Genomic DNA, 14,944 nt, shown 5'->3' on the forward strand with positions numbered 1-14,944 from the left:
GAAATGACAGATCTGCCCTTAGTATTTACATAGCTGAAGAAACCTGCAGAGAGTAGACCTTGAGAGTTCGGCAATGAGGGTTTGAGAGTGAGAGTTTCGAACCATACTCTCTCTCAGCACCCTAACACTATTTTATTAAGATAGATTTGAATAATTACAAGGAGGCCCTTAGTTGGGCAAGAAATTACAAAGAACATAAATAATAAGAAAAGAATAAACAGCCTATGGGCCATTCGGCCCATCTTCTCTACAATAACAAATAGAACAAAATAAAACTGAAATAACCGACTGACCACCAGCTAACCCTAGGATGACTAGAACACATTCTACCCTACGAACACAGTGGGACCATAGCTGTGGGGCCCACATCAGTGTTCTCTACAGCTATCCATGATAATCTTCCTATGTTCCACAATCATATAAAGTATGATTTGGCTTTGGGTCAGACAATTTGATTTTGGGAGGATATTTGGGTAGGGGAAGCTCCTCTTTCGGAGGTTTTTCCTTCTCTCTTTGAGCTTTCTAAGTTTCAAAGGTAAACCAATTTGTTATTTTATCAGTTCTTCCTCATACCTTTTAAACCTGATTTGGAATCTTAGCTTCACTAGAAATCTGAAAGAATTTGAAATTTCCAATGTCTCAACTTTGCTTCTTCTGTTGAGTTCAGTGGTTTTGAATTCTCTTATCTCCACCTTCCCTTCTCCTTATTTCCCTGTTAAGGAGATATGATCTCGGCCCATCCCTCCAAAAGTCGGTGCTTTTTGTTGGGAAGTGTTTCATGGCTCCATTAACACCTGTGATTTGCTTCAAAGGAAAAGACCAAATTGGTGCTCTTTCTGGTTGTATGGTGAGACTGCCTTTCATCTTTTGATCTCCTGTCCTTTTGCTATTTCTATTTGGGAGTGGTTTTCATCTCTTTTTGGATGCAGTTGGCTTCCCCCTGATTGTCTGGAAGGTGTACTTAGCTTTCACTTTTTCAGCTGCCCTGAAAGAAGAGGCAGGATTGTGGAGATGCACTAGAGCAGCAGTGATCTGGACAATTTGGGAGGAAAGGAACCTAATAATCTTTGAAGACAAGGAAAGAAGTAAGGAAGCTGTGATTGAGGTGATTACCCTAAGAGTAGCGCATTGGGTGAGCACATTAAAGCTCTTTGCCGACTTTAAGGTAGAAGACTTCTTCAGATTGTGGGGAATAAATGCAGGTTCTTCATCTAGAAGACAGATAGTACATGAGGCCTGGTCTCCTCCATGTGTTGGGTGGAAGAAATTAAACTTTGATGGTAGCTATATGGGCAATCCTGGACCATCGGGTATTGGTGGGGTAATTTGGGATGAAAATGGAAACATTCTAGCTTTGTACTCAGGTCCTATTCAGCACGGAGATGTGGTGAGATCAGAATTATTGGCAGCAGTCTATGGAGTACAGAAAGTTAAAGAAATGGGGATTACTAAGCTGATTATTGAAGGTGATTCAAAAGTAGTTGTGGGCTGGCTGAAAAAGGGGGAAGGAATCATATGGAAGTTAATGAATGAATTCAGGAGATTCAAGCAGATTTCTAAAGACATGATGATCCAAATAAGGTGGATAAGGAGATATGCAAATAGTTTGGCTGATGGTCTAGCAAAGCAAGAAACTCAAAGACAATCTATGTTCTGGGCAGTTCTGTAAATAGTGAATAGTTTCTGTTTGGGCTTTGTTTTGTGCCCACAACTCCTTGTTGTATCTCTGTTTTTTAATCTAATGAATCAATTTTGTGTTGCTGATAAAAAAAAAAGATAGAGTAGGACAGTCCAGCTTAAAGAAATTAGGTTTTGGGTCTTTCCATTGAAGTTTACTGGTTTAGTATGGTGATAGCTGTGTTTCCTTAATTGAGAGATAGGAGGTGCTCTTTTGTTGTGGGTTTCTATTTGGAGCAATGTTGTCAGGCTCAGTGTTTTGGGGACTGGACCTTTTGATTTTTTCAAATTAAAAAAAAAATTGAAAATAGTTCTAGATTGTCTTTTAAAGCTGATCCATTTAAAAATTAGCTTAAAGTTATAAATATTGTAGGGAATAACACATGTACATGTGAACGATGTACATTTGCCCAAGTCAACATTTCTAAAAACTGGTCAACCAAAAAACAATTTCGGCTGCTGTTCCCTGGTTCTGGCAGTCCAACTTTTAGGCCCGCTCAAAGTTTGGCAACATTGATTTGGTGGTAATGTGGTGTCACAACATATGGGCTTGGTAGTCTGAGCTGTTTTGCTTTTCTCATAGGTTTTGTGAGTGGATTTCTGTTGAGGACTTTTTCGTGTATGGGAGACTCACAGAACTCATTATAGAGATGGTGGTTTAGGGGTCTGTTTTTTTCCTTCCCTCTTTTTTTTGATAATTTCCTTCCCTCTTATTTTTCCTTCATATACAATTATACATAAGCCTTGTCCCAACTATATGGGGTTGGCTACATAAATCCTCTGCTGCATATAATCAATGGTTGTAGTTTGCATTTTATATCACACTATTATCTGTTTCCTCGAGGTTTCTCTTAGATATTAATGTGATGCATATGTAGTCATTTTTCTTTATTTAATATGCATTAAAACTAATATGTCCAGGTTCTGTCTGAAGAATTGCCGACTATCATTGGTAAAATATCATTCCTGAAATCAATGCGCTGGAATTCTGAGGTATGTGCATATTCAGCTGCTTGCCTCTAGTTCTGCATTTTGATGTTTTCTGAAATGAATGTTGCATATTATTATTAAGTGTTTTTTGATCAATAACAATTAAATGTTAACCACTGCTAAATCCACCTCATCCTGCACCAAGTTGTGCAGTGCTTTATACTTGTCAAATGGGGCATTTATCATTGTATTCTTAAATTTCAGCCTTCTTATTTACCTCAGCAACCTTGTTCCAATCCCCTACTTGTTCCTTGGTTTCAATCATCATCTTCTGTTCTCAACATTCCTTACCATAGGTAGTAGTCGTCTTACCCTTAATTGACAATACTCACATCTATCAGTTGACCCTCTGCACCAGGCTTTGCTATTTTATCAATTGTTTATACCACTTCTGCAGCTTTCTCAGATTCTGATTGGAGCTCTTTCTGGTGAAGAACAACTTCTGCAACACTCTAGATACCTTCCCATTACTGACACAACTCACAATCCAAAGTAGAAAGACGACTCAATGCTGGAACAAGTTGCTTAAGAGCTTTAAGAGACGGATGACCAAATTTGCAGTGCCACTGGAGAGGAGAAAGAGATGACTAAAGAGCTGTTGACTGACCACCACCACCACCATGAAGATAATACGGTCCACCAGCTTCATGTCCTCCACCAATCTTCATCCCCGTCTTGAGATCCTGAAAGACACAAGATGAGGGGTAAAATGTGATAGAGCAATTAAGAGACTTGGTCAATTTACTACCAGACATAAGATTAAAAGGGAACATGGAAACATACAAAACTGAAGATAGAGAATGAACCAGTGTTAACATTACCGATACCACATATGGAAGAAGTGGAACCATTAGCAAGGGTAACGGAGTGCATTGTAGAGGATGAAGAAAGGGAAGAGAACACACATGGAGTTCCTGTCATATGATCGGAAGTTTCAGAATCAATGATCCAATGGGAGGGTTCGGATGCCAGACAAGCCATACCTGAGTGGGCAAGCGTAGTTGTACTCGACTGAGTAGCCTGGATCAACTGCTCATATTCATTACGTGAAGTACTCATCATCTCTTGCCCGGAGGCATTTGTAGATGGAGGTGTTTGATTAGCCTGTTGACTCTCTTGTCCCTTACCACCACTTGCCACTGCATGATTTGCCCAGGATGAAGGTGGACCATGTAGATCATAGCAAAAATTAACAGTATGTCCATCCATACCACAATGTGTAGACCTTCTCGGACCATTACTACATCCTCTACCATGAGCTCCTCTTGAATCTCGACCTCTAACACGCCCACCACCACGACTATACATGTATCCACCTCACCATGACTGTACATGTGTCCACCACTACCACCACGGCTTGGCTGAACCTGATGTGTTACTCCTCTATCACCACGACCTCCCCTTCTTGTCATTGCAAATGCAGACCTATCTGATATGGTGGGGTTCTCCGGAGGTCCAATGGAAATCCTCCGGAGACGGGAAAACACCACTTCAAGGGAAGGGAGGGCAGACCCACCTAGTATCTGTACTCTCACCGGTTCATATTTTCAATCTCACTAAAAACCTAGTTACATCAGGCTGCTCTCTCTGTTGTTGCTGAGTTTTGACATCAAATATAAGAGGGTGATACACATTTAACTCATTCCTTAGATTCCTCAAACTAGCATAGTACTCCTCAAGACTTTGATTACCCTGCTGCAAATTAAAATACTCTTGATAGAGCTGGTATACTCTAATGGTATTGTCCTGCCTTGAATAAAGTTTCTTTGCATGATCCCAAATCTCCTTGGCTGTGTCTAAGAACATGAAGTTCACACTAATCTTAGGTTCTATGCTGTTTCATAACCAAGTCATAACCTGTTCATCTTCTCGTTCCCAATCACTGTACTTCTGAGACTCAACTAGGGGTTTGTCTTCTCTCACATGCTTTACTTTCTTCTTAGCTCTGAGAAACACTTCAACAGATTTGGCCCAAGGCACATAATTCTCTCCATTTAGTTTGATGGAGGTCATTTGCACATTCAAGTAATCAGGGGCAATCATAACAGACTTGTGTTCACTACTGTCTCCCATAGCTGCCATAATTTTTTTTTTGCTTCGCACTAATATGTTACCCTACCTTACCAACAATCACCACACTGCACTCCTATAGCTGAACGATCACCATTGTTTCACTCCTACGGCTGACCATTGCTGAAACATTCACTATCACAGGTTTCAGCAATGGTAATCACCACTGTTCTCCACTTTTGGCACCACACATAAACATCACACACAAAAACATCATACCAACACTCCACACATCTGATACTAGATCTTCAACCCACCTATCTGAACCTCACATCTGAACATAGACCATGAAACTACTTTAGCAGCCCTCTTCAGTCCATCGATTAGAGGGTTTCCTACCAGCCACCTGAAACCACCACACCACAATCAATCGGAGGCATTTAGACCTCTATAAGGAAAAAACGACCACTCCTTTTCAGCCTTTTTGTCAAACTCCAAGAAACCTAAGAGAAATCTGCAAAATACTAAACTAGGGTGCGCAGAAGACTATACAGATCTGAACTGATTTAACCTAGCTCTGATACCATGATAAAGTTCAGATCTGTATATCCGTTAGTTTCAGAATACAAGAGAAAGGAAAGATAGAAAGAGGAGAGAGGAGAGAGGAAGAGAGGAGAAGAGTGAAGAGAAGGAGAGAAGAAAGAAAGACTGGTTTGAACTAGAGAGAAAAATCACACCTCTCTAGTCGGCCAGGTTATATTTATACTTGACTATATTAAACACAATTGACTCTTGTGCCCCTACTTAAGTATGGGACACATCACTTAACTCAACATTACACCTCATACTAAACATAAACAAAAAGACTAATCTGCCCCTGTATAGTCAACACTAACAGTTTATACCATTTCTGCAGCTTTCTCAGGTTCTGATTGGAGCTCTTTCAGGTGAAGAACAGCTTCTGCAACACACTAGATACCTTCCTCCAAACTTCTCCCTTCCTCCAGGAAAATAAATCAGTTGTTTCCTTCTGTTCTCAAAGTATTCGAAGGGTTCTATGAATACACCCTCTTCCATTTCCATACTACTACGCTCAACCTCCCTTTTATTGTTAATAGCCTGGTCCACAAACCACTTGAACCACCAGCAGAGCCATTGCTATCTTCTTTCTCTGATCTTCAGAGAGAGCTTCCCTTTGATTCCAGTTCCTTCAAACAGGAACTACTTTACTTTTTTTTGATAGATTAAGTGAGCATACAAATAACCTAAGAAGAGGCACGAGATGTGACCTCTTCAAAGATGAAAGAAAAAATTCACACTAAACCATAGTTTTCAAGGCATCTAGGCGATTCTGGGCGACATTGGGGCCCCTAGTCACCTAGTTGTCACTTACGCAATAAAAATTTTATAATATAAAAAAAAGCTAACTTTTGGCTAGTTCCCTAGTTTTATATACCATTCAGCATGTATATTAATTAGTAAAAATAGCAATTCTCTTTATTAAGCAGTGTTTTAAAAGTGCAAGGCACAAAAAAAGCGCAAGGGACAATTTGCGCCTGAGGCGTAAGGCGAGGCGTGCGCCTTTTTAAGAAAGGCGCAAAATTACAAAAAAAAAGCTAAAAAATAAAAAAAAAAGTCAGAAAATTCCAAAAAAATGCTAAACAATTCCAAAAAAATGCAAAAAAAGGTGCACGCTTGGGCGCACCAGGTGCCTGCCTTTTGAAAGAGGTGCGCCTAGGACCTGGGTGAGGCACATACCCCAAAATGCGCTCGCCTATGCGCCTAGGCGCACCTTTTAAATCACTGTTATTAAGAACATTAAATTTCCTCTACAAATGTGGCAAATTATCGCATCTAAAAGATAAAAATCTTTTACATATATTAATTTTATTATTTTCAAAAATAATACAACTATAATAGTTATGTAATAGAGCAATTTCATATCAATTAGCAGCTAAAGAAGGTTATTAACTTTACATGATAAATATTCAAGAAAAAAAAGGATGGAGTTTCTGTTTTATTTACTTAGAGAGAGAGAGAGAATAGAAAAAGAACCTCTTTCCTCTTTCTTTGTTTCTTTTTCTCTCCTCAAGACCCTTTGATCTTTTAAATTTCAATTGTAAAACATTAAAACAAAGTATATTGATATGTATAGCATATAATAAAATGTATTAATACATACATTAATAAGATATAGCAATATAAATGATATTATAAAAGGCACCCACCTTGTCATTTTTGTCACCTAGGCGAGCGCCTAGTCGCCTAGGTGACTCCTTGACAACTATGTACTAAACAGGAATCAGTTTACAAAGTATCCCAATACAAAGAAACCCATGAAACCCCTTGTTTAGCAAGAAAATCAGCCAAAACATTTGCTGACCTGCTAACCCACTGAAAACTGACATGTTTCTTGTAAATGATTTAACTCTTCTTAGGAGATACCTATAACCCCACTTAACAGTATCTCAATTCAACAACCAACCCACACCCACCTTAGAGTCTCCCTCAATTAACAAACTCTCCACTCCAAGGTGGTTAGCAATCTGTATTCCTTGTACTTCTGTGAGTATCTCAGCCCTTGTAGAGTCTCAAACGCCCACTGGTCCTGAGAATAAGGAAAGAATGTTGCTGTCCTTATCTCTCAAAATTCCTCCTATGCCTGAGGGTCCTGGATTACCTTGACTACTTTCATCAAAGTTCTGTTTCACAACACTCTCTGGAGGGGGAAAAAGTGGAAGCCACCGCTGCCCAATTTCTCCTGAAATCATCATGGGATTAATTTTCAAAAGGTGTGAAGTTTTCAGCCAAAGGTTTGGCATTGTCAAGATACACCCCTTTACTTCAGAGAGACTTGTTTCTTTTTTTTTTTAATGAACAATTAAGCATTTTATTAAAAAAAATTAAGATGGGTTTACAACTGATACAACATTTAGTTTTTCCATGAGGCGTGAGATGCAGCCTCGGAAAATAATATAAATTACAGAGTATCCCAGAATAATTGACCCCTATTCACCCCTTGCTTAGCTAGTAGGTCTGCTAGCCCATTTGCCAATCTTCTCTCCCACTGGACTCTGACTGTTAGATTAGAAGTTAGCCATTTGAATCTTCTCATCGCCCCCCTGAAAGGCCAAGCCGCTGTCTCCGGTTCTTTCAGCCACCTTATTACCACTTTGGAGTCTCCTTCTATGACTAGATTTCTGAGGTTCATCTCTTTAGCGATTTTAGCCCCCTGTAAAACAGCTTGGACCTCTGCACTAACCGCATCCCCCACTCCAATTGGACCAGAGAATAAAGCCACTATCTGGCCCTCTGCATTCCTGAATACTCCCCCAATCCCAGAGGGCCTAGGATTACCAAGGCCGCTGCCATCAAAGTTTAGTTTTGTGAAACTTTCTTTCGGAGGCTTCCAGGCTATAACAGGTTTGTCCTTAACCAAAGAAGCTTTAGCAATTAGTTCTCATTTTCTTCATATGTCATCAAAGGAGAAAACTGAAAATAGATCCAAAGCTTTAGCCTAGTTTGTAGCCCTAAACAGCAGACATTCCCAGACAGAATCTTCATCTCTTTCTTTATCATTATATATTCTGTTATTTCTTTCCCCTCAAACTGTCCAAACTAAAGAAGTCCTTGTTGAGTTGGGCCTTTTTGTTTTTATTCTTATTTTAAGTTATTTAGTTAGGAAGTTGTTGGGCATTAGGCCCATTAGTTTATGTTTTTAAGTTGTGACTGTTCAGTTACATTAGTAGCCTTCCTACAAAGGGCATCCTTGTAATATCTCATCCTTTAAGTTAAGTATAAATATAACGAGGGGTTGGCGGCTAGGGTGAATCTATGAATCCTGGTTGACTTCCTACTCTTTTCTCCTTATCTTTTCTTATCTACGGCTGGAATTCGACTAAATATGCAATTAGTGATTTCTACTTGCTATCGGAGTAGGCCGAAGGTTCCTTGAGTTGTTTTCTCATGCAGCCCTAGATCGGCCGACTGCATGGTGATTTAAGAGGCTGATCAAAGATCTCAGGTAAGCCCAGTTTTTGGATTTTTTGGTGGATCTGTGTGCACTATAGCTGGTCTAGGGTTTCACATCAAAATCAGGAAAAAACTGGAGAAAGGGGAAGAGTCCTGTTTCTGATGGACTCTTCAATTTTGACCTAGGAAGTGGCGCCCTAATTTTTTAGGGTTCCTTGGGTTTCTCATCAAAATCAGGAAAAACTGGAGAGCGGCTGCCTCTTCTCTCTCTTCTCCCGTTTCATAGAAAAGGAATCTTTTGTGGGAAGACAGTCTAGGACACCAGAAATGTGTTGTTGGTTCCAGAAGTGTTTCGTTTGATCTTCTTGCATATTTTAGTTATTTTCTTTACACTTTTTGAGAAGCATGGAGGGTCACGGAGTTGAAAATAAGCCCGGGAGTGAAATAAGACCAGTGGGAGAAGGTGCTAGAGACCTTTTCGGGACTGGGACCATTACTACAGTTAGGTTGGATGGTGCAAATTACTTAGAATGGTCATAATTAGCAAAGATGGGCATTGGTGCTCGTGGGAAATTAGGGTATATCACTGGTGAAGAAGTGAAACCCGAAACTAGCAACTCCCGGTGGGTACAGGAGAATTATATGGTGATGACTTGGTTGTGTAATTCCATGTTGCCCCATATAAGTAAAAATTTTTTATGGGCAAATACAACTAAGGAAATATGGGATGGGGTTGCAGAATCCTATTCACAGAGGGAGAATGTTGCTAGGGCTTATCAGTTGAGAAATCAGATTATTTCTATAAGGCAGGGAGGTATACTTGTTGCAACCTATTTTTCAGCCCTTAAAATTGTGGCAGGAGATTGACCATTTAGAGACATTTGCTTGGGAAACCACTAAGGATGCAGCTACCTATAAGAAACACCTAGAGAAGTATAGGGTGTTTGAATTTCTTGCTGGCCTTAATCCTGAGTATGATATTGCAAGACATCATCTTATTTCCAGGGACAGTGTTACCCTCTCCCAGGCATATGCCTTTGTGTTAGGGGAGGAGAGCAGGAGAGATGTGATGATGAAAAATCTTGTTTCTGATCAGTCTGCCATGGTGAGTACTGTGAAACCTAAACAAAGTGGAGATCGGGGTGGCAATGAAATCAAGAAGGAAGGTAGAAGAGATTTGATCTGTGACTACTGTAAGAAGCCTAAACACACAAGAGATACTTGCTGGAAGCTTCACCCACATCTTGAGCCGACTAGACTGAAAAATAAGAAGGGAAATGCACACATGGCAGTTACTGGTGACATTCCAGCCCCTCCTACTACAACTGCTCTGGAGTCTGTTGCAGCTGCTGCAGTAAGGGCCGAACTTGAAAGGTATGGGCAACTTCTGAACCAATGGGATACAGCCAGTTCCAGTTCAGCAGCAAGGAGACAACAAGGTACATGTGGTACTGGTGGAGTCCACTCTACTTCCTTTGCTCACACAGGTAGTTCACACGTCACTGTAATACTTCAGGTAAGGAGGGACCTCCTTGGATTATAGATTCTGGAGCCTCAGAGCACATGACCCATAGCTCTACTATTTTTTCTTCTTACCAGCTCTGTTCTGGCAGAGATAGGGTCTCCACAACTGATGGATCCCATGTTTCCATTGCTGGGAAAGGATTTGTCAAGATTACTGATTCTATTTCTCTACCCTCTGTCCTTCATGTTCCCAGATTGAGCACTAATTTGTTATCTGTTAGTAGTTTGATTAACAACCTGAACTGCTCAGTAATTTTTTCTCCTGGTCATTGTATTTTGCAGGATTTGGATTCAAATAGGATGATTGGGAGTGGTCGTGAAGTGAATGGGATCTACCTCCTGTCAGCAGGGATAGTGAGTCAGGGTTTGTAGGTCAAATTATGCTTTGGCATATTTGTTTGGGCCATTTACCTTTTTCTTCTTTGAGTCTTTTGTTTCCAAAACTTTTTGAGTCTGTTAGTTTGTCAAGTTTGGAGTGTGAAGGTTGTCAACTTGGAAGACATTGTAGACATTTATTTAGACCTAGTAATAAAAGGTGTTCTTCTTTTGATGTTATTCATTCTGATGTGTGGGGACCTTACCATGTTCCTTCTATGGGAGGCTATCAATATTTTCTCTTATTTGCGGATGATTTCTCACGATACTCCTGGATTTACCTGATAAGGTCCCGTGATGAAGTACCACCCTTGGTGAGGCAATTTCATCAGATGGTGCTAACAGTTTGGAACAAGAATAAAGGTGTTCAAATCAGACAATGCCAGGGAATCTCATCCTTTCATCAGATGGTACTTCATCTGATGAAGTACCATCCTTGCCTCATACCTGTTAGAATATGGTGCTATCCATCAGAGCAGTTTTCCTTATAGTCCACAACCGAATGGTGTTGTAGAGAGGAAGAACAGACACATTATTGAGATTGCAAGAAGCATGATGATCACATCTACAGTTCCAGTTCGGTTTTGGGGTGATGCAGTTCTCACAACAGTATATCTAATTAACAGGGTGCCCTCTCGTATACTTGGATTCAACACCCCATTCAGTCTCCTTTTTCCTGAGGGGGAGATGTTTCATATTCCTCTCAGGGTGTTTGGGTGTGTCTGCTTTGCACATATCCTTGGTCCTCACCGCTCGAAGCTTGATCCCAAGGCAAAGAAGTGTGTCTTCCTTGGATATGTAGAAAATTAGAAAGGGTACTGCTGCTATGATCCAGTCTTTGGGAGCTGGTATGTTACCATGGATGTCACATTTTTTGAATCCACATACTTCTTCTCCAAGAATCCTTCTCAGGGGGAGTGTTTTGGGGAAGTGAATCAGCAGTCTATTCCTTTCCCAGTTCCAGTCCCTGTGTCTACTCCTGTGCTTGACCTTCCTGTGTCACCTACCTTACCACCTCTTTTGCATCTTGCTTCTCAGCATTACTTACGACAGAGACTTCACAAGGAGGTTGATTCCACTACAACAGAACTCACATCACTTCCTGCCGGTTCCTTGGAGACTCCAGATTCAATTGACATGGATTCAAGTATTCCTCTTGGTCTTGCTATTGTTTCAGTTCCCTTTGATTCTACTAACCCTGTTACAGATAACCTTGATCTTCCTATTGCTCTCAGAAAAGGGAAGAGAAAGTGTACTTCTCATTGTTTTTCACAATACTTATCCTACAATGGACTTTCTCCTTCCTACCGTGTTTTTCTTTCCTCTCTTGACTCAGTGTCTATACCCAAGGGTGTTAGTGAGACTCTCTCCAAACTTGAGTGGAAGACATCTATGCAGGAAGAGATGGCAGCTTTGATTAAGAATCAGACATGGGACATTGTGGATCTACCAGATGGCATGGAGACAGTTGGATGCAGATGGGTTTACACAGTAAAATATAATGCAGATGAAAGCATAGAAAGGTACAAGGCAAGACTTGTTGCAAAAGGGTACACACAGACCTATGGCATTGATTACTTAGAAACCTTTGCACCAGTTGCAAAGATGACCTCTGTTCGGATACTTCTTTCTCTTGCTGCCTCATATTCTTGGGCCTTGTTTCAACTTGATGTGAAGAATGCTTTCCTAAATGGGGATCTGCAAGAGGAAGTGTATATGGATCTTCCTGTTGGCTTTTACAGTGATGTTGAAAAGTGAAAGGTATGCAGGCTTAAGAAGTCACTTTATGGCTTGAAACAATCTCCTAGAGCATGGTTTGACAGATTCAGAAAGGCCTTGATTGCTTTTGGCTACACTCAGCATTGGGAGATATTAGAGACTTGTGGGTCAGCTGCTATACTTGTGTATGATAAGACCAGACATTTCCTATGCAGTAAGTGTGGTAAGTCAATACATGCATGCTCCACGAGTCCAGCATTGGGAGGCAGTTGACAGGATTCTTGCTTATTTGAAGGGACACCCAGGTAGAGGCATATTGTTTACTGATCATGGACAGTTGAAACTAGAGGTTTATATAGATGCATATTGGGCAGGATGCCTTGATGACAGGAGATCAACTTTAGGAGTATGCACCCTTGTTGGGGGTAACCTTGTCTCGTGGAAGAGTAAGAAGCAAACAGTGGTGGCAAGATCAAGTGCTGAAGCTGAATACAAGGCCATGGCACATGGAGTTTCAAAACTTCTTTGGATCCGTTCCCTATTAGTAGAAATTGGTGTACAGGCAGAAGAACCTATGATGTACTGTGATAACCAGGCAATAATTAACATTGCCCATAACCCAGTCCAGCATGACCGAACTAAGCACATTGAAGTGGATAGACATTTTATCAGAGAAAGAGTGACTTATGGAGAAGTTTGTCTTCCATACATTGCTTCTGATCTGCAGCTTGCTGATGTTCTCACAAAGGTGTTGAAAAGAACAAGCTGGAGCATAATCTATGCAAGTTGGGAATGTGTGACATTTACTCCCAACTTGAGGGGGAGTGTTGAGTTGGGGCCTAGTGGTTTTTATTCTTATTTTATGTTATTTAGTTAGGAAGTTGTTGGGCTTTAGGCCCATTAGTTTATATTTTTAAGTTTTGACTGTTCAACTACATTAGTAGTCGCCCTACTAAGGGGATCCTTGTAATATCTCATCCTTTAGGTTAAGTATAAATATTATGAGGGGTTGGCGGCTAGGGTGAATCTCCGAATCTTGGTTGACTTCCTACTCTTTTCTCCTTCTCTTTTCTTCTTTACTGCTGAAATTTTCATCTTCCTTTTCTTTCCCTTCACAAGAAATTCGACTAAATCTGCAATCAGTGATTTCTACTGTCCTAAAACACCTCCATATGACTCTCCCTCTCTTCTTAGGCCACTTGAAAGTTGTAGGGTCGAAAAGCCACCCCCTCCCCCCCAATTTGCAAAGGCCTCCTCCACTTGCACCCCAAAAGACCAAAGATCATTTCCTTGAAAGATTTTGGCATTTCTTTCCTCCCAAGTAGTCCATAACAGAGCTGCTCTGATACACATCCACATTAATTTCCCCCTCTTCGTGGGCCAACCAAAGATAGAAGGATCAAAATGCATTATTTACATTGGATGGCAAGTTCCACCTGCACCCAAACAACAAGAAATTTCAAATAGCTGCAATAAAAGAGCAAGATATCAACAGATGGTAACAATCCTCACTTTGCATTTTACAAAGAGTACACTAATTTGGGAAAAAACACATAAAAGGTTTCTTCTTTTGCAGATTATCCAAAGTATTAATCTTACCATGGTAAACTTCCAAACAGAGAACAATTATTTAAGGGGGGATGGGCCTAGACTAAATTTCTTTAACTGGAAACACCCAAGGGGAGGAGTTAGAGCGGACAGACTTGAAGAACGAGGCACAAGTAAAGGAGCCACGCAAAGTCAAGGTCCAAATTCTTTTGTCAGGTTTAAGAGGGTCAAGACAAATAGAATCAAGTAGGAGTAAAAGCTCAACTAAACAAGCAGACTCCTCTTCCCTCAACCCTCTAAAGCCAAAGTCCTAGTTCAAGGACAATTTGAGGACTGGAGAGGTTGGGTACCCACCTAAATGTCTTCCCAAAAAAGAATAGGATTCAATTACTAGAGCAGACATCATACCTTACAAACCTAAGGAACTTAGGGAGGATGCCAGAGATTGCCTTCCAAGTTGTTGTAAGAGTAGCCCATCGAGATACACCAGCATCCCAACCACTTTTAGAACAACCATGGATACTAGCCACCACCTCATTTCACAATCTCTTTCTTTTAGGCTAGTGATCCCTTTTCTCATCCCTTGGCTTCCACAAGAAATCCCTCATTAGTTTTTCTATCTTCTTAGCTTCCTTATAAGGAATACTAAAGATAGACAAGAAATAAATCGGTAGATTGGCAAGTGTGGCCTTGATTAAAGTTACAGTACCCCCAAAGAAATGATTCTTTATCCAGGTTTCCAACCTTTTTTCAAACTTTTCAACAATTGGGTTCCAAAAGTGACTCTCCCTCTCCTTTGGATCTATAAAACAAAGTGACTCTCCTTTGGATTAACACCTAGGGGAAGACATAAATAGCTTAAGGGCCACTTAGAGACAAGGCATTCTAAGCACTTAGTGACAAATTTCATCTCCCTGCCTCCCAAATTTAATCCCACCACACAACTCTTTTCAAAATTGATCCTTAGGTTAGAGGCACTCCTGAAAAGAATTATTAGATACTTCGGATGTCTCACTCTTGTCAAGTTGCTCCCCTCACAAAAAATTATTATATCATTTGCAAATTGAAGGTGGGTTACCGTGACTTAATTTTTTCCAATTCTCCACCCCTTTATTGACCCAATCCTATT

The 14,944-nt window shown here is 40.5% G+C and overlaps 1 protein-coding gene across 1 annotated transcript in view; it reads left to right on the plus strand.

The window, feature by feature from the left end:
• Positions 1 to 14,944, plus strand: part of EDD1 (glycine-tRNA ligase) — a 169,039-nt gene that overhangs the window by 87,906 nt on the left and 66,189 nt on the right. The window contains exon 18 of the mRNA XM_088895870.1: positions 2,599 to 2,670. Within this exon, the coding sequence (XP_088751996.1) occupies positions 2,599 to 2,670 (72 nt within the window). The remainder of the gene's footprint in view (positions 1 to 2,598; positions 2,671 to 14,944) is intronic.

The sequence above is a fragment of the Nelumbo nucifera genome, chromosome 1 (genome assembly GCF_055504915.1).
Source record: "Nelumbo nucifera cultivar China Antique chromosome 1, China Antique-T2T, whole genome shotgun sequence".
NCBI lineage: Eukaryota > Viridiplantae > Streptophyta > Magnoliopsida > Proteales > Nelumbonaceae > Nelumbo > Nelumbo nucifera.